At 44.5% G+C, this 17,880-nt stretch overlaps 12 protein-coding genes across 12 annotated transcripts; 9 read left to right on the top strand and 3 right to left on the bottom strand.

The window, feature by feature from the left end:
- Positions 1 to 29: 29 nt before the first annotated feature.
- HG536_0G02570 (uncharacterized protein) lies at positions 30 to 1,889 on the top strand (the record flags this gene model as incomplete). The annotated part of the gene is made up of 1 exon (XM_037285174.1): positions 30 to 1,889. The coding sequence occupies one exon, from the start codon at positions 30 to 32 to the stop codon at positions 1,887 to 1,889; it is 1,860 nt and encodes a 619-aa protein (XP_037141070.1).
- Positions 1,890 to 2,191: 302 nt separating this feature from the next.
- NAT1 (peptide alpha-N-acetyltransferase complex A subunit NAT1) lies at positions 2,192 to 4,744 on the top strand (the record flags this gene model as incomplete). The annotated part of the gene is made up of 1 exon (XM_037285173.1): positions 2,192 to 4,744. The coding sequence occupies one exon, from the start codon at positions 2,192 to 2,194 to the stop codon at positions 4,742 to 4,744; it is 2,553 nt and encodes an 850-aa protein (XP_037141069.1).
- A 211-nt stretch (positions 4,745 to 4,955) lies between these two features.
- On the top strand, positions 4,956 to 5,564 carry RTG1 (Rtg1p; the record flags this gene model as incomplete). Its single annotated transcript, XM_037285172.1, has 1 exon — positions 4,956 to 5,564. The coding sequence occupies one exon, from the start codon at positions 4,956 to 4,958 to the stop codon at positions 5,562 to 5,564; it is 609 nt and encodes a 202-aa protein (XP_037141068.1).
- A 217-nt stretch (positions 5,565 to 5,781) lies between these two features.
- Positions 5,782 to 7,440, top strand: SIR2 (NAD-dependent histone deacetylase SIR2; the record flags this gene model as incomplete). The annotated part of the gene is made up of 1 exon (XM_037285171.1): positions 5,782 to 7,440. One exon carries the CDS (start codon positions 5,782 to 5,784, stop codon positions 7,438 to 7,440), a length of 1,659 nt encoding a protein of 552 aa, XP_037141067.1.
- Positions 7,441 to 7,651: 211 nt separating this feature from the next.
- On the top strand, positions 7,652 to 8,431 carry PRP11 (spliceosome assembly protein PRP11; the record flags this gene model as incomplete). Its single annotated transcript, XM_037285170.1, has 1 exon — positions 7,652 to 8,431. The coding sequence occupies one exon, from the start codon at positions 7,652 to 7,654 to the stop codon at positions 8,429 to 8,431; it is 780 nt and encodes a 259-aa protein (XP_037141066.1).
- Positions 8,432 to 8,441: 10 nt separating this feature from the next.
- NUF2 (kinetochore-associated Ndc80 complex subunit NUF2) lies at positions 8,442 to 9,806 on the bottom strand (the record flags this gene model as incomplete). Its single annotated transcript, XM_037285169.1, has 1 exon — positions 8,442 to 9,806. One exon carries the CDS (start codon positions 9,804 to 9,806, stop codon positions 8,442 to 8,444), a length of 1,365 nt encoding a protein of 454 aa, XP_037141065.1.
- Positions 9,807 to 10,419: 613 nt separating this feature from the next.
- On the top strand, positions 10,420 to 12,135 carry HG536_0G02510 (uncharacterized protein; the record flags this gene model as incomplete). The annotated part of the gene is made up of 1 exon (XM_037285168.1): positions 10,420 to 12,135. The coding sequence occupies one exon, from the start codon at positions 10,420 to 10,422 to the stop codon at positions 12,133 to 12,135; it is 1,716 nt and encodes a 571-aa protein (XP_037141064.1).
- A 233-nt stretch (positions 12,136 to 12,368) lies between these two features.
- On the top strand, positions 12,369 to 14,000 carry NBA1 (Nba1p; the record flags this gene model as incomplete). Its single annotated transcript, XM_037285167.1, has 1 exon — positions 12,369 to 14,000. The coding sequence occupies one exon, from the start codon at positions 12,369 to 12,371 to the stop codon at positions 13,998 to 14,000; it is 1,632 nt and encodes a 543-aa protein (XP_037141063.1).
- A 233-nt stretch (positions 14,001 to 14,233) lies between these two features.
- On the top strand, positions 14,234 to 15,523 carry MTF2 (Mtf2p; the record flags this gene model as incomplete). The annotated part of the gene is made up of 1 exon (XM_037285166.1): positions 14,234 to 15,523. One exon carries the CDS (start codon positions 14,234 to 14,236, stop codon positions 15,521 to 15,523), a length of 1,290 nt encoding a protein of 429 aa, XP_037141062.1.
- Positions 15,524 to 15,791: 268 nt separating this feature from the next.
- Positions 15,792 to 16,712, top strand: FAD1 (FMN adenylyltransferase; the record flags this gene model as incomplete). Its single annotated transcript, XM_037285165.1, has 1 exon — positions 15,792 to 16,712. The coding sequence occupies one exon, from the start codon at positions 15,792 to 15,794 to the stop codon at positions 16,710 to 16,712; it is 921 nt and encodes a 306-aa protein (XP_037141061.1).
- A 60-nt stretch (positions 16,713 to 16,772) lies between these two features.
- MRP10 (mitochondrial 37S ribosomal protein mS37) lies at positions 16,773 to 17,060 on the bottom strand (the record flags this gene model as incomplete). Its single annotated transcript, XM_037285164.1, has 1 exon — positions 16,773 to 17,060. One exon carries the CDS (start codon positions 17,058 to 17,060, stop codon positions 16,773 to 16,775), a length of 288 nt encoding a protein of 95 aa, XP_037141060.1.
- A 192-nt stretch (positions 17,061 to 17,252) lies between these two features.
- SDH5 (succinate dehydrogenase assembly factor SDH5) lies at positions 17,253 to 17,744 on the bottom strand (the record flags this gene model as incomplete). The annotated part of the gene is made up of 1 exon (XM_037285163.1): positions 17,253 to 17,744. The coding sequence occupies one exon, from the start codon at positions 17,742 to 17,744 to the stop codon at positions 17,253 to 17,255; it is 492 nt and encodes a 163-aa protein (XP_037141059.1).
- Positions 17,745 to 17,880: the final 136 nt, after the last annotated feature.

Here is a 17,880-nt window from a genome sequence, read left to right as displayed (position 1 = left end):
AGAGCTTGGGAAGTCCTTGCCGCTAGTTTATGCTCAACAAACTTTGGAAAAGTTCCAGTTTATTATATCGACGAAGAATGAGCTCCATCAGAAAGAATGAGAACCAGCCTTTGATTGATGAGAGTGGATCAGGAAGCGACGCTCGGGGGTCTAGTGCTTTTGACGAGCAATTGCAGAAGGAAATCGAGAGCTTTAAACGCACTCAGCAGGTTAGATTGAAGAGACAGAAGGCCAAAAAACCTGGGCAAACAGCAGAACTTCGCGATGAAGCTGGTTTTAAGCTAAGGCTAGCGGATACCAACCAGAAAAAGCATAAGCAAACGGATCCAGATTATGAAGTTACAATAGAGGGGCCACTCAGGAAAATTGCGCCTTATTACTTCACTTACATGACTTTCTGTAAGTTGAGATGGAGAGACAGGAATCTGCTGGACGTGTTTGAGACTGAATTCAGAGATAGAGACAAAAGTTACTATAAGAAAACTATTGCTAGTGGCTCAGTTTTACTTAACGGCCAGCCAGCTAATTTGGAGACTATTATACGGAATGGAGACCTAATTACACACAAGATACATCGACACGAGCCAGCGGTGACTTCAAGGCCAATAGGAGTTGTGTTTGAAGACGATGACATCCTTGTGATCGATAAACCCTCCGGCATACCGGTGCATCCGACTGGTCGATACAGGTTCAACACGATAACCAAGATTTTGGAGAAGCAATGGGGTAAAACTGTACATCCGATAAATAGACTGGACAGATTGACCAGTGGACTGATGTTTCTCGCTAAGACCCCAAGGGGAGCTGATGAGATGTCTGACCAAATCAAAGCAAGAGAAGTGTCTAAGGAATATGTTGCGAGAGTCGTGGGAGAGTTTCCAGTTGGGGAAGTATGTGTTGAAGAACCAGTAAGGTCTGTAGAACCGAGGCTGGGACTGAATGCTGTATGCAAGAACGATGACGAGGGCGCAAAACATGCAAAGACTGTTTTCAAGAGACTTAGTTACGATGGCCAAACCAGTATCGTCAAATGTAAGCCTTTTACAGGAAGAACGCATCAGATACGCGTTCATCTGCAATTTTTGGGACACCCAATAGCAAATGATCCCATCTACTCGAACGTCACGGTCTGGGGACCCAATTTGGGGAAGGGCTACATATCCGATTTTCAGGATATTATAAGCAAGCTAGATCAATACGGCCGAACCAAATGCGCCGAAAGTTGGTATGAGCCTGATGCCCAAGGTGAAGCTCTATTGGGCGAAAAATGTTCCGTTTGCGAGACGGATCTTTATAGCGATCCTGGCCCGAACGATCTTGACCTATGGCTACATGCCTACCGGTACGAATCGTTCGAGACAGACCCAAACACGAACAGGAAAAAATGGAGCTACCGGACGAACCTGCCTTTTTGGGCCCTTGAACCGCACAGACAGTACATGGAGCTTGCTCTGGAAGAGGCGGCCAAATGCGGACCAACCACAACAGCCTTCAGTGTGGGCGCAGTGCTTGTGAATGGGACCGAGGTTTTGTCTGTAGGGTATTCGCGAGAGTTGCCAGGCAACACTCATGCCGAGCAATGTGCATTGGAGAAGTACTTCGCCAAGACAGGCCAACGTGAAGTACCGCCGGGAACAGTATTGTACACTACTATGGAACCCTGTTCTTTCAGATTAAGTGGCAATGAGCCATGCGTTCAAAGGATTATTGCACAAAAGGGCAGAATTACGACTGTATTTGTTGGAGTCATTGAACCTGACACATTTGTGAAGAACAATACAAGTTCTAAGATGTTATCTGATGAGCAGATCGAGTATATTCATATTCCAGGTTATGAGAAGATTTGCACAGAGTTGGCGACAAAGGGTCATTCTACAAATGTAACATAGGCCAATCTTACAGAGCTAATTGATGGGCCGAACAAGCCAAAGCATACGCTGTGAGCTATAAGTAGTGGAATCATCAACTCAGTTCAGTTTGTAGACAGTATTTAAGCTTCTTCAAGAACCGCAAATTGTCCTTTTGAACGACGCTGAAAAATTTGGCGTCTTTAGATCACTTCTAGCAGTTAGGCTCGAAGAAGGCCAAACCTTCTTCAATTCCGTCAGATTGATCATTGTCAGAGCATTAAATTAGGCGACTTCATCAATCAGTGAGGTTTGTTTTTACACTTCGTTGAAGAGCTGAGGCTATGTCAAAAAAGAGGAGTGGTAAAGGCAAGGGACAGCCATTGCTCGGCAGAGGAAAAGAACATACTCAATTCCTCGAGGCTTTGAAATTGTACGAGTCTAAAAGCTATAAGAAGTCAATCAAGATTCTAGATGGCATTTTGAAGAAAGATTCCGAATATGTGGACGCTTTGGCGTTGAAAGCTCTTGATCTTGTATCTCTGGGCGAAAAATCAGAGGCACAAAGCTACTGTAAGAACGCTCTAAGCAAGATAGACGGTACAGCGGTTTCCCCAATTTGTTGCCATGTCCTGGGTATCTATATGAGGACAGTTAAGGAGTATGCGGAATCGGTGAAATGGTTCCAGGCTTCCTTGAGCAATGGGTCAACCAATCAGCAAATTTATAGGGACCTTGCAACTTTGCAATCGCAAATAGAAGATTTCAAAGGTGCATTGGTGTCGAGGAAAAAATACTGGGAAGCTTATCTGGGTTATCGGGCCAACTGGACAGCTTTGGCTATAGCACAAGACATTAACGGCGAACATCAACAAGCAGTAAATACGCTATCCCAGTTTGAGAAATTGGTTGAAGGGAAGCTTGGAAAAGCCGAGTTGTATGAGAATAACGAGTGCTTGATGTACAAAAGCGATATTATGTACAGAATTGCAGGAAACAACAAGGAAAAGTTGCAAAACGTTTTGAGACATTTGAACGAAATCGAGCCCAATGTTTACGACAAATGCAGTCTTTTAGAGGAGAAGGCATCAATCTATATGAAAATGGGTGAGTTGAAGGAGGCCTCTAAGGTATACAGAATTTTGATCAAACGGAATCCAGACGACTTTAGATACTACAAATTGCTAGAGGTTTCGTTGGGTATTCAAGGCAACAACGCTTTAAGAAAAGCATTATACGAAAAGTTGGAGAAATTCTACCCCAGAAGTGAACCGCCCAAGTTTATACCATTGAAATTCATTGAAGATGAAGATTTATTGAGCAAGAAGCTACAAGAGTATGTCCTACCGCAGTTGAAGCGAGGTGTTCCAGCTGCCTTCTGCAATGTTAAACCCTTGTATCGTGGTAGATCATCCATTGTACCAGCACTGTTGGAGAAGATTGTCTCAGAATACTTGCTCAATATTGATCCAATCAGCGAGCCAATACCATACATTTGGACGTGTTACTACCTTGCTCAACATTTTTTATTCCTGAAACAATTCCAATCGTCACAAGAGATTATTGATAAAGCAATTCAGCATACCCCAACATTGGTCGAGTTGTATCTCTTCAAAGGACGTGTTTTAAAGCACCTCGGTCTTTTCGAAGAAGCAGCGGAAGTTCTTGAAGAGGGCAGAAAATTGGACCTGCAAGATAGATTTATCAACACAAAGACCGTCAAATACTTCTTGCGAGCAAATAACATCGGGAAGGCCACTGAAGTCGCCTCTCTGTTCACAAAAAACGATGACGCGGTTAATGGCATCAAGGATCTTCATTTGGTGGAGGCCGCATGGTTCGTCATTGAACAAGCTGAAGCGCATTATAGACTTTACTTGCTGGCTTTAAGAAAACTTCATAATTTGATATCGGAGGCTGAGAAAGCTGAGGATTCTGAACAGACTAATAACGAAGACGGTGACAACCTAATACACAACATCAAAGTAACAGAATGGGAGATGCAGAAGAACCAAGGATTGGTTCTCAAACGATTCCATGCGATCGCAAAGTTTTACAATCAATTCGAAGATGATCAACTAGATTTCCATTCATACTGCATGAGAAAAGGAACTCCAAGGGCGTACCTAGACATGCTAAAATGGGGCAAGACCATCTACACGAAGCCAATGTATGTTCGCGCCATCCAAGGGTCTTTCAAACTTTACTCCTCTCTTCACGATCAATCTCTGTTGGATCAAGATGACAGCATCCAAAGCAAAATAAAAACTATCATGAAAAACCATGCCAAGAAGGCTAAGAAAGAAACTTCTGCGATCAACAAGCGCAAAGAAGAAGATAAAAAGCATTTTGCAGCCTATGCAGAAGCTGAGGATAATGATATCTATGGCATTGAGCTGCTCAGTAAAAAAGAGCCACTGGAAGGGTTCCAAGGCATATACAAGAACTACTGCCGACAGGTGGGCGAGGTCGATAAGGACTACACCCTCGAATTCGAGTACCAATACAGGAAGGGCAAACTAGCGCTATGCCTGGGCGCTCTTTCCAAATACACAAAAATCCATGGCACTAAATCTGGCCTTGCAGATGCAATGGCAATTGTTCTTCTGCTTTCGACTAAAGAAGGAGCTCCCTTCGATGTCATCGGCAAGAAAGTCGCCTACAAGGGCTGTGAAGACGTCTGTCCAGGTCTACCCATTGCCGAGAGAGACAACGAGGACTTTGATTGGCTCGAATACTACAATCAGAAGTTCAAAAATCAAGATCTAGAAGCGCTCAGATTCCTCAATGGACACAAGCATCTCTTCGACGCGGCCAAACTTAAAGAAATGATCTTGCAAGAGCTGTCCAACCGCGAGCCATTGATTCAAAACCACGTACTACAGTACGAGCTGTGAATAGTAGACACTATAATACAGTCTCAAAACGAGCTTAATAGTTAAATACTTGTTCATATGCCATTTTTTTCTTGTATCAGTGAAGCTTTGGCTGATCTTAAGCGGAAAGGACTCCTCGTCTTTCTTTAGCTCCGAAGCAAACAACACTAAAAGAGTAGTAAAAGAGCCAGAAAAGAACGGCTGCTGGTTTGGTCGAAATTGTACCGGGAAGATGACATCAGTACCAGGCTCCGTCTCCTCCTCAGTGACTTCAACCGCGAGCAACCAGCTTGGGAAGGTCGATCGAAAGCGACGCGATAACATCAACGAAAGGATTCAGCAGTTGCTCACCATGATTCCTAGTGAGTTCTTTCAAGAGTATTACAAGAGTACGAACGGTTGTGATTCAGAAAACGGTTCTGGGGATGCTTCAAGCAGCGCAACACCTAAACCAAATGCCAGCTCCGCTAAAATGAAGAGTACGGGAACCAGGGATGGGAAGCCAAACAAGGGACAAATTCTAACTCAAGCCGTAGAATATATTATGTCTCTACAGAATGACATCGACACTCGGAATCGCGAAGAAGTCGAACTCATTTTAAAGGTCCAGGAACTGAGCAATGTCACAGGAACAATTGTCAACGATATCAATCTGGAAAACACTAGTGCAGAGATCGCTCTCGCTAAGATCGGTGTGGGCACCTTGGCAGGCGAAGTCCCACCCGAGAGCGATCAGACAAGACAAGGTTCGCAAAGTTCGCGGCATCCCGCCGCTCAATACAATCCACACATCAGCAATTTCGAGTACGGGGGTTATGCTGAGTATGGAGACGGCAATTGAGCCATCAGCGGACCGCTAAATGGACAGATGGCCATCAATACTCAGCCTCTTCAACGTCTGCTCCATTAAGGATCATACGATACGAAATTTACTGTTGCCACGACCAGAGTTTTGTCAAAGACTTCAAGTTTAATGCAAATACGGTCCATCAAGCAATACCTTAGGAGGGGCAAGCAAGTGTTTATCTCCGGACACAACGCCACTGAGGGTCATATTGATGAGTGTTCCTGAGATTGTGGGTGATCAAACGAACAAGAGACATCTCGAGCAGGAAAATGGGGACGCTGCGGAGTCGATAAACTTGGGGAAATCGAGGCAACAGAAGCCGGAAGGCTCTAGCGAGAGTGCCGCAGAGGTTATCGAAGAGCCCAATAAAAGACCGAAAATTGCTGAAAGTGCCGCTGATATAGCGCTAGAAGTACCTTTGAAGGGTGACGAACTTCAGGAAGTGGTAGATGAGTACGATGTTAGCCAGGAACGAGATGGACATGACGTTGGACGGACGACAAATGACGGCCAAACTGATGAGGGAGAGCACGTTTTGGCGCCAAGAACCCCCAGCAAACCTATAGAGATCAGCAGAAGTAAAAGGACAGGGAAATATATCTTTCCACCCATTACGAAGGACGACTCCATCAATGCAAGGATGTTTTTGAAGTATCATGGATTAAGACAATTTTTGGATACGTACCTTCCAGAAGAACTCAATTCGCTGTACCTTTATTTTCTGATCAAGCTGCTTGGGTTCGAGATAAAAGACCGCGAAATGATGTCTGCCATCCACAATTTCGTTGAGCCACGAGTTGTGGGCGAGGAGGAAGTATCTGTAACCACTTTTGAAGACCCATTGGAAAAAAGGCGTGCTGTACGCCTCATTAAGGACTTACAGAAAGCTATCAATAAAGTGTTGTCGACTAGGTTAAGGTTACCTAACTTCTCGACAGTGGACGTATTTGTCGAGGGATTGAAAAATGCAAAGAAAATTTTGGTTTTGACGGGCGCAGGCGTTTCCACGTCATTAGGTATTCCCGATTTTAGATCTTCTGAGGGTTTTTACTCCAAAATTCGTCATTTAGGGTTAGACGATCCACAAGATGTGTTCAATTTTGATATCTTCATGCAGGATCCATCCGTTTTTTACAACATCGCGCATATGGTTCTTCCTCCAGAGAATATTTACTCACCGCTTCACAGTTTTATCAAAATGTTACAGGACAAAGGCAAGCTTCTGAGAATCTACACACAGAATATCGATAATCTAGAATCGTATGCTGGCATAAATGAGGAGAAACTGGTCCAATGCCATGGCTCCTTCGCTACTGCGTCATGTATCACTTGTCATTGGAAGCTACCAGGAGAAAAGATTTTCAGCAACATCAGAAATCTGGAGCTTCCGCTATGCCCCTACTGCTATCCAAAGAGGAGAGAGTTTTTTCCAAATGATAGCTTGTCCGAGGACGAAAGCACAAATGGCCATCTCGTTAACGGCGCAATGAAATCTTATGGTGTTTTAAAACCAGATATTACCTTCTTCGGTGAAGCATTGCCGTCAAAGTTTCATAGGACGATTCGTGAAGATATACTGAAATGCGACTTATTGCTCTGCATAGGTACCAGTTTGAAGGTTGCTCCGGTATCCGAAATCGTCAACATGTTGCCCGCTCATGTCCCCCAAGTGTTAATCAACAAAGATCCGGTCAGACATGCTGAGTTTGACCTTAATCTGCTGGGATTCTGTGATGATGTGGCCGCCTATGTCGCCCAGAAATGTGGCTGGGATATACCACATGAGAAATGGGACCAGTTGAAGAAAACGACTTTCAACGCTAATGAAACCGAGAGAGGTGTGTATAATATCTCCGCCAAATCTTCATAGTAGCATAGATATATAAGCGTAACGTGAGTTGGCAATGACCCGAAGCCTCCATTTTCTCTCGTCATCTATTATTGTACCTAATCGACAATAGGTTCGACCGCCATAGCGCGATAATGAAAGACATCACGATAACATATACTGGAGAGAGACTAGCGTAAACAGCCATTAAGGTCAATATATCGGCTTCTAAGCATTCTAAACCTGCGGCAGAATGGACTATCAAAATAGAGCTGGCTCAAAGAAAGGTGCTGCAGGTATAGCATCGGATGCTCAAGCTAATTTGGCAAGAAGGAAACAGGTGGAAGAGCTGCTCAAAGATGGGGAGCAGATTCCTTATACATTCCAAGATGAAGATGGCCAAAGTGAAAAGTTGCGAAAGAATCCATACATTTACAAGAATCACTCAGGCAAGCTTATCTGTAAGCTTTGCAATACTATGCATGTTTCTTGGTCCAGCGTAGAACGGCATCTGAGTGGCAAGAAACATGGTTTGAACGTGCTGAGACGTGGCAATACTACCGGAAAGGCTGAAAATCATGAAAGAAGTGAATTGCAAGATGATCGCGACAGAGAGTTTCAACGAGAAGTAATGCTGAGAAGAGAAAACTTGAAAAATACTGGACTGATACCGAAGTGTACAGTAGTGAACGTCCAGGGGAAGTCAACCAACAGTCATGGTGTTGCAATAAGAGTGGACTATAACGTCGACGAATCGCCGAGCCTTGACTTCTCAGCTTCGGAAGAGAGGTTGAGCCCCATGGTACGAATTGTGTCCGGTTTGGAATTGCAGGAAATTGAGAAGAAGGATAAAAAGTACGTAGTCATTGCTTATGAACCTTTTGAGAATGTGGCTGTAGAGATACCCTCAGACATGTCAATCATGATGAATGAATCAGAAGTGAATTCAGTGGCAATAGACGACGTAAATTCCAAATGCACCTTTTGGGATGAAGCACACCGCAAATTATATGTCCAGTTTTTCCTTGAGTGACGTCCATAAACTAGTCCATCCTTTCGAGCATGATTGTCATATAGTTATTCATATGGTTCGCAAGTAACGAATGCTCAGTGTCGATCTGGTCAACCTCACGCTGAAAATCGATCTTCAGCTTGTGCATATCCTCTTCCAGCTTTTTCACTTGACCAACAAGCAAATTTTGCTCAATATGAATCTCGGTCTCTTGTATTTTAGGCACAATTTCCTTTGTATACTTTTCCTGCAGTTTTGAAATTTGATCAGCGTTATCTTCATGACTGGCTTTTGATGATTGATAGAAACTGGCCAACTTAGTCTTCTGACTCTCTATTTGCTCGTCAAGTATCGCGAGCTTAACCATGACACCGGAATTTAGTACGTTTCGCAGTTTATCGCGTCGCATCAATAGCTGCTGCTTGAAATCAATCAAATTTTCCTCTTCACGATGTGAATCCCGTATCTTCGTAGAGAGAACCTGTAACACGTCGTAGACTTCTTCAATGACTCTGTTGAAAGTTTGAGTGGAAGTATGAAAATTCCGCTGTCGGTCTTCTAAAGTGGCTAATTTCTCCCTTTTAGAATCTAAAGAGCGTTGCAACTCGGCTATGCTATTTTCCAGTTCGTCCATATTACTCTCTGAATACCGTTTCAGCTTCTCTCTTTCAGAATCGAGTTCCACAATCTGAAATCCCAGTGCTTCCAGCTCCTTCAGCAATTTTTGTTTCTCCTCCTTGTAGTTGTTGTAATCTATCGACAAACTCTCCTGTAGCTGAGTCAGCTTCTTCAATTGCATCTCGATACTTCTGTTGTTTTCTTCAAGAGCTTGAAGCTCATCTCCATTGCCTTGGGACGCCAAGCCTTCGATCTTTCGCTCCTCATCTTCATACCGCTTAATCTGCTGTTGCAGAAGATTATAATCGTCAAACCTTGATCGCAGTTGGCCCAATAGTGTCTCTGTTTCGGAGATAAACTTATTGCAATCAAACATCCTCTCCTCTCGAAACCTTGCGTAGTTGACCACAGCACTCAATATCCTCTTAGTCCTATGTGCATCCGGTCTGTACAGATCCGTAAGGTTGAAATCAGCCACTCCTATATTCTGGAAGAACCTATAACAGATCTTATTAAGCACCAGAACCTGCATGCTTTCAGAGAAACCGGTCTCTTCACCATACCCTGGCTCCGACTCTTCTATCTTGCGCTTCCCATTTCCAGGTAGGTAATCTGGTGATATGCCCATGAAACTGTCTATAATCTGCTTGTAAAGCGTAATAACGAATTGCGATGTGGGACGTGCTATATTATCTTCTGTTGCCAGCGAAAAGTCGCAACTTTGCAAGCATGTTGCCAGTTCTAAGGTGTCTAATAGGGGGAATATATCCATGCTCATCCCAACCAGCAATAATAACGGCTCTTGACTGCTTGTTGTAAGCAATATTTATCAATATTGTGATCAAGTCATCAGTAAACACGCGCGTCTTATAATAAGTACTTAAAGCTGTTGAAGTAAAGCTAAAAGCTGTCATTACCACTTCAATGGTAGATATTGGCTAGTATTCTGGACAGATCACTATGCATTCCTTTCGAGAGGCGAAAGGAGCGGTTCTCTTCGCTTAGACACCCTGCTCGAGGATAAGTTGAGTTGAGCAAACTCCGAATAGCTAGTTTGGCGGTATCACCAAGATCTGGCAAGCTTGGAATGAATCTTTTAGAGGTACGGCAAGATCTGGCATGAAATTGGCAATTTCAGGAAAGCAGACTAATCGGATCGACAGCATTCCTGCATGTCTGTTCATGGCTAAGTCGACAATGGCTTCCTGCAAGAAACTACTTCAAAGAGATTTTGAGCTCCAAAAACTACCGACTCCTTTTAATGGTTGGGCTTATTGATCAACGACTCACTTATGGAAGTTCAAAGAGCAGCACTACGCGACATATAAACAGGACGACGAAATACTGATGAACTGGAGGTCAAGAATCGATGGCAGTGGAAGCGTCTAAGCATGATCAGGAAAGTGGCAGTAATCGGTGGAGGGCCAGCTGGTCTTACGACCGTTTACAATTTCCTCAAGGTTAACAAAGACAGCGATTTGGCGGTGCAATGCGTTGGTTTTGAAGCCAAATCCAAATTGGGAGGAGTTTGGAGCGACACTCCCGGGAGCAATCTTGATACACATCCAATGATTTTTGAGAAGCTGGGATCTCTACGAGACGAACGCACAGCAGCCGATTCGAGGGCGTTGTTTTATGAAGGCACTCCGCTGGCCGGCATTGACGGTGGAGAGGTTAATCTGAGTGGCCTATCTGGGTCTTCGTCCTCGAAACCTGTGAAACTGGCAAGAAAGAGCGGATTGACTAGGGATGGAATATATTTCAGCGATAAAACTGGCCTCTACGATGATTTTATGAGTAACGTTCCTGAGGACTTGATGAGATACGAGGATGATATAAATGATTATGGTCAAAATGCATGCGCCCGCAATGACAGAATTGCCCCATTGACAGATCTTCCTAGCATTAAATACCATTTGGACAATTTCATTTCGAAAAACGATTTGGAAGAGAATTATCGAATGAACACAAGCGTTGAATATGTGGACAAGACAGGTGCCAGTAAGTGGATGGTAGTGGCGAAGAGATCTGTACCCGAGAATGATTATGACGAATGGTACATTGAATATTTCGATGCGGTTGTTGTTGCCAGCGGACACTTTCAAATACCGTACATACCCTTCTTCATGAGCAAACCAGAGGGCAGAGGAGCTGCAGAAACTGCGATCCATCGTTTCAATCAGAAATATCCCGGAACTCTGGTTCATGTCAAGGATATTGATATCTGGTATCATAAGGTTTTGCCAAGCTTCGAAAAGACCAGCCGGTACCGCCGCATCATCATCGTGGGTAAAAGCTTCAGTTGCATGGACGTCCTGAAAAGAATTATACATTTGAAGAAGTCAATGAGCCTGGAAATCTTCATCTCCACGGACGTGCCTCCTATGCCAGAAAACACAGCCAATCCATTCTACTGGTTCGACGAATGGCTGGCGGAAACGCAGCAAGTGGTTGTCAAGCCACAAATCACCGAGTTTGTGAGCCAAACTACACCAACTCTAAGATTCGCTGACGGCTCCGAACTTGGTGGGGTGGACTGCGTCATATTCGCCACTGGTTATCTCTATGGCTTCCCATTCCTCTCGTCCAGGTTGTTGGATGAATGTCGAATTTCGATCACTCCTGACCCACGAAATACCGACAATCAACCGTCCAATATATCGCGAGTTTCCGGCCTCTATCTCCATACTTTTTCAATTGCAGATCCAACGTTGACGTTTCCTGGAGTATCAAGCAATGCAAACTTTCAATCGTTTCACATATCTGCCAAAGCTATCGTGGGAGCTTACCACCGTTTTAACACGCTATCCCAGCAACAGAATCCCACTGATGCGCCCTATTACGATTCTATCTGGCGTCAGATACTGCCCTCATTGGACGATCAATTGGTCTGGTCAAAAAAAAGGCTGGCCAAGACCGGAAATACTGGAGCCTACCACTTCTACTACCCACTACCACTGCTAATCGAGGGCTGGGAAAAGCCTTGTGAGGCCGTTTTTCCATTTGGTCAAGATGCCAAGAATTTGTTTCCTCCCAATGCTCCACAGCTATCGACGGACGGAATCGCCAAACTACGGGACATATTCCTCGAGGTGATGGAGCAGTGACTTCCTCAAGGTCCAGGAGCACTGCTTAAGGCCTTCTTCTTTACTTATAGAGACCCTACTGCTTGTAGATCATCATTTATCATTTGTTTGTATCTTTGCCGTATAAGGAAAAGAGTTGAAGAGACGATGAGGAACATCTTAAGAGATATATACAAATGCTCTTGGCACTCTAAGGTCTCTATGATTGATATTGTGAGACCCTACAGAGCTTCATAGGCCAGCGGCAAGTCGCAATGTCCGGCGAAGGTTCTTCTAAGGTGATGCTCAATAACAAAAGACTTTCAGCGATGATTGACTCGCTGCAAAAAGAAGACATTGAAAGCGAACTTCTAAGGATAGGTAAGCCTGTGTCAGCCAACAAAAATGACCAATTCGAGCTGCCTCATGAAGAGCCCTCGGATTCAAGGAATTCGTCGCCTAGTAAGCTTTTCAGATCTCCTGCTGGTTTGATATCACTTCACTCGGCAGATAAGAGATCTAGCATGTTATCGGACTACTCTGGAGTAGTTCAAGAGGGCATTGGTATATCATTCGTGGTACAGAATCAAGGTAAGGGAACTAACGAAAGTCACCCAGATCTGCCGGCGCTGCCATCGGTGGAAACTTTGGGGCTTAATGACAATTTTAGTACTGAAGCTGACTCTAGGATGCCTACTGAAGATCTTGTTATCAAGACAGTTCCGAATGCGAAACCTGTGGAGCGCTTGAGCTCCAATTATTCAAAGATGTCGAGAGTTTCAGAGATGACCGAGCGAGATCCAAATCAGAATCTCGAGCCTAACAATTCTCTGCGGCTCTTGTCAATCAATAAGCATCATTTGGCTCCGTCGTCGGTTGGTTCTGGTAACTTGGCTAGCGAAAGTGGTTCGTCATCTTACAACCATCTCAGGAACTATGAAAAGCAGAGCCCCGTCTTACAGCCTCCGGTATCTCAAGCGGAAGACTCGCAAGAAACGTACAGTGCTAAAAATCTTGAGAGCTCTCACATCAGCGACGACGTTTCTATTGTAACGAGCATCATCCCACCGTTATCCACAACAGTACGAGAGGACCAAGAAGGTATAAAGCCGGTTCGTTCAGAGACTACCTCATATAATCCTACAGTGCCGCCAAGAAGCAAAAACCGTCCAAGATCGAGATTATTCATTCGCGACACCCTGGATGATATAGAGACCCAACTCATGGCGCAGATGCGGGACCCGTCGCCTGATCTGAAGAGCGCCAGCGCGGTCACAAGAAGTAGCACGAACACGTATCATTCGGACGCCTACTTTTCGGCTACAAGCCACCAGAATACCGGGGAAGATAATTCTCGTGAGCACTCGGAAGAACCTGATGAGTTTAATGACGACGACATATATCTGGAAAGACCTCTACCTAAAGTCCCAAGCCCTGTACGTCGTGACTCCACCATTCGAGCTCAAGAGAAGCAACGTGGTGATACTCAGCCTTCCCCCGATAAGCCTACATGTGATGACGACGATGATATGTATGAGGATATTGATGTGACAGTAAATCTCGACCTCGATGAGACTGAGGATAAAAGACCCACTACCAATAAAACCCAGGATGGCACGAAATCAAAAGTAAAGCCATCGCCTAAGAAGAAGCACGGCAAGCGGAAGAAGCAAGAATTGAGGTCATTTGACGTTGATACATTGACACAACTGCTCAATGTCACTAAGGGCACACTAATCGGCTCTGAGTTTGCAAACCTGGGCATGAAAATCGAAGAAAAACGAGCTCTGGAGAGGCTCGTCGATTCTCTATCAAGGCTCACAGCTGACATGGTTTTAGACCCCGATCGCTACGAAGAAGGTCTAAGAAGACTAGATAAAGCTACAAAAGCGCTTGAAGGCTTCTAGCTGGCTGATGAAGCCGAAAGTTCAGGCTTTTCTCTAAAACTCATTGTGACTGGATTAGGAACTAAATAGCTTCTTATAGTAGCACATTAGTAGGGTATTTTGGGCTTTCTCGAAGTAGTCATGGTAGAACACTTTTCCTGTAGTGTATCATAGTGAGTAATAAAAAATCAAGCTCAATAAGAAGAAGCGAATCATCACCGCGAGACGCTTGAAAGAGCTCGATTGCGACCGCTATGCTTCGATCAAAAGCCGTTGGACACTTGAGGGTACTCGGCAGGCAGTCTTATAGTCTCAAATTGACAGATCAGAAGTCACACATACCATCACGGTCTTCGGATCTCAATACACATTTCAAAGATGAGGAAGAGCTTTCAAGTGTTCAAGAAAGAGCACTATTTGGAGCAGTCTTCAATAAGCTGATGATGAGGGAGGAGCTACGTAGCAAAAACTCTGAGGAAGTTTTATCTCAAGCAGCCGCAATTCAACCGGATGTAACAACAGCTCACAAGGAAGAAGGACGTGGTCTACAAGTTGTGTTTGAGAAAAAATCACAGGAAATCAGACCGGAGGATAGGAAGCTTTTCGACTTCTTTAAGAATACCAGCGGTAGTACGCAATTGGGAGACATTGGCGAGTCAGCCAAACTGACAACGGATGATATAAGGAACTATCCTGTATCACTTATCTCAAGCATGTTCTCTGATGCAGAGGATGTGAAAGTGCCGGAAAGTGAAAAGGCTAGCAGAGAGCTTGCTAATGCTGAGAAAGCGCCGATTTCAGAGGATGAGTTTGGCCTAAAGGCAGACTTCAAACTAAGAATGAACAAAGAAGTTTTGGAGACTTTGAAAGCGAAAGAAAGCTTTAAAGCTGCTATGCAGACAGCCATGGAGCCCTATTTAACGTCAATCTTTTCGCAGATCGAGACAGACTATGATCTTTTCGTCCTGGTACGAAAGCTGTTAAAATCCTATGTGGATAGAGACAAGACGCTGGACAACAATAACTACAAGTCATCCTCGGAGATAGTGCAACACATAAAAGAACAGTGCCTGAAAAACTCCAAAGAGCTACCGCGACCATTGGGTGTGTCCCTTCCATATACGCTGGTAGAACTTTTCACTTCCGAAGAGCTAAACTTCCCTTCCGAGAGAAAGTTCTCACTGATCTCCTATATCTACCAAGAGTGCAAGAAAGACATCTCGCTGTATCTGAACGTCTGCAATGTCGACTTTTACAATCTCCTTTTGCGACTCTCCTGGGATAACTACCGCGAGATTTATCAGCTCAAGCAATTGACCACCGAGATGAGCATAAATGGCATACGTGGCGATCTTTACACTATCGAGATCCTGGACAAGATTGCGCATGATCTCAGACACATCAACGACGGGATTCTCAACGAAGATACAGGCTCCATGCAGGGAAATCCGCTGACAGTTGGGGTCGTGTGGTGTCGAGAAAATAGCACAGATCTGCAGCTTGTCGAGAATTATCTCAGAAAGCTGAAAGAGAATTTAGCTTAGCGACGTAATTTCTGTAAATATTGATTAACTGTAAAGCGCAATATCTGCATTCTAAAATATGCGCATTACGGCTGGCAACGAGCCATTAAGCAATCGGTGTGCTTTGATGGCATACGGTCCTGAGCACACATATTCTATTTTACTGACACTTTCAAGCTTCGAAATTTTTCAACCTGCTATTAGTAACATACAAACGCTTCTACTTTCGATTAACATTTGACAATGCATTGATGGGCTGAATATTCATAATACTTCTCAAACCTTCAGAATGGATCTGGGACAGATTTCAGAGTATTGCTACAATTTGACAAATTCATATCTTGAAATCACAAACCAATCGCAGGTGATAGCTGATACTCAGGATGCTATCAGACTAACCAAAAGATACTTTTTGCAGGACATATTTCCTCGCTGGAGCCCTTTGAGCTCTGAAATCTCATTCTCCTACAATGGTGGTAAGGATTGCCAAGTGCTGTTATTGCTCTACCTGGGCTGCATTTGGGAGTTCTTTCTGAACAGTCTGCAAGACACCCAGTATGATCGTCAATATCACAAGTACCCTCTACGCAGCTTACCTACTGTGTTCATAGATCAGGAGGAGACTTTTGCAACGATGGAAGATTTTGTTGCAAGCACATCTGAAAGATACTGCCTGTCGTTATATGAATCTCTGCGAGGTGACGGAAGAAAACTGAGTATGCCAGAGGCATTCGAGCTGTACTTGAAATCGCACTCAGAGACCAAGGCTATTGTGATAGGAATCAGATACACGGACCCTTACGCAGCTGATTTAAAGACCATACAGCCGACAGACGCCGACTGGCCCGACTTCCTGCGATTGCAGCCTCTGTTGCATTGGAAATTATCCAACATATGGAGCTTCCTGCTTTTCTCAAATGAGCCAATATGTGGCATATACGGCATGGGGTTCACATCGGTCGGAAGCATCAAGAACACACTGCCCAATCCTCATCTCAACGTGGACCGAACAGGCAAACCCAGCTTGCTGTTCCAGTGGGAAATTGCACATGCATTCGGCAAGGCAGAGGGCCAGCACGACCAAGTCAATGTGTCCAAAGTAAGTCGCAAAGATCTCGCACTACTAAAGGGCTCAAATGGAAAGTATCTGCCCGGATGGTACTTGACTGACGACTCCCTCGAGAGAGCGGGCAGGATTAAAAGCTGCTAATGCCAAATTCATGATTCACATTTAAACAATTATATACACGAATGGTCATAATAAACCACATCAATCATGTGGTTTACCACTTATCCTATTGTAAAGTCTTGCCGCGTGGTAGTTGATATTGCTCTTCTCCACAGTATTTCCCTTGCCCAGCGCCCTTTCCTTTGAGCAAATCTTCAGCTCCTTGGCCAAGTTTTCACACGCAGGGTTCATGTGTCCATTGGAAGACCAACATTGAAGTAAGTTGGACATCAGTACCAGACATTTGTTCGCTTCCTGCGTTAAAATCGGTTTCTTGACCTTCAACCGGGGCAGAGGTGGCAGTCTATGAACTGGAGGTTTCCCTGACATACCAATGACACCGACCAAGAGTAGAGTCACCAAACGATCAACCTCTTCGCCGTAAGATCAAAGATTACTGATGCTCATTGATGAAATTTCGCTAAGCTTATACCGAAGTGCTCTACGTCCATAGTGATCTGCTAACATAATGAATGTAAGCCAAGCTATATATACAAGTACTAGAGGTTGCTCCGGCTGTGTTCACTCATTGAGCCAGTAGTTCTTGAGATCTGGCATTCTGAGTATTTCCCTCTCTTTGTTTTCGCTGAATTCCTGCAGCTGCTTGAGCAATTGCGAGTTTTCCCACTTTTTGGGCAGGGGACTAGTCTCGAAATTCTTGGTGGCCCAGTAATATATGTCCCAATCGAGCTCATCCAGCAGCTCGTCGTACTCGTCTAGCTCTTTCTCCGACATGTGCTTCAGGTACTTCGCGGCGAAACGAGAAAGCAGAAGATCTGTCTCCAGGATACCCCTTTTCCTCGACTGGTAGATCAATCGAGCCCTCTTCTTGTCGAGCGATTCTCCTTCTCTGTCGATCGGTTGTACCTTGATCCTCAAGAATACATCGTCCTTTTCTTCAGGTTTGCTCTTGGACGAGTAAAACTGCAACGGGGAGACGGTCCTAACATTGAGCGGTCTCAGCAATCCAAACGAGCCAGCCAAAGGCGGCAATGAGCGTCTAATCCTGATCATTTCAGCGTACTTGCTCCTTCTCACCTTGGGTGAAGTAGACAGTTCTAACGCAACATGCGACTCCTATATAGGATAACTCCGCGACAGCGAAAGGAACAGCACAGTATTAAATAAGTGGTTAAGAGTCCTCTGGCGT

This window comes from Torulaspora globosa, chromosome 7 (genome assembly GCF_014133895.1).
Source record: "Torulaspora globosa chromosome 7, complete sequence".
NCBI lineage: Eukaryota > Fungi > Ascomycota > Saccharomycetes > Saccharomycetales > Saccharomycetaceae > Torulaspora > Torulaspora globosa.
The sequence above is the reverse complement of the archived record's forward strand: the minus strand, read 5'-3'. Positions and strand labels throughout refer to the sequence as shown.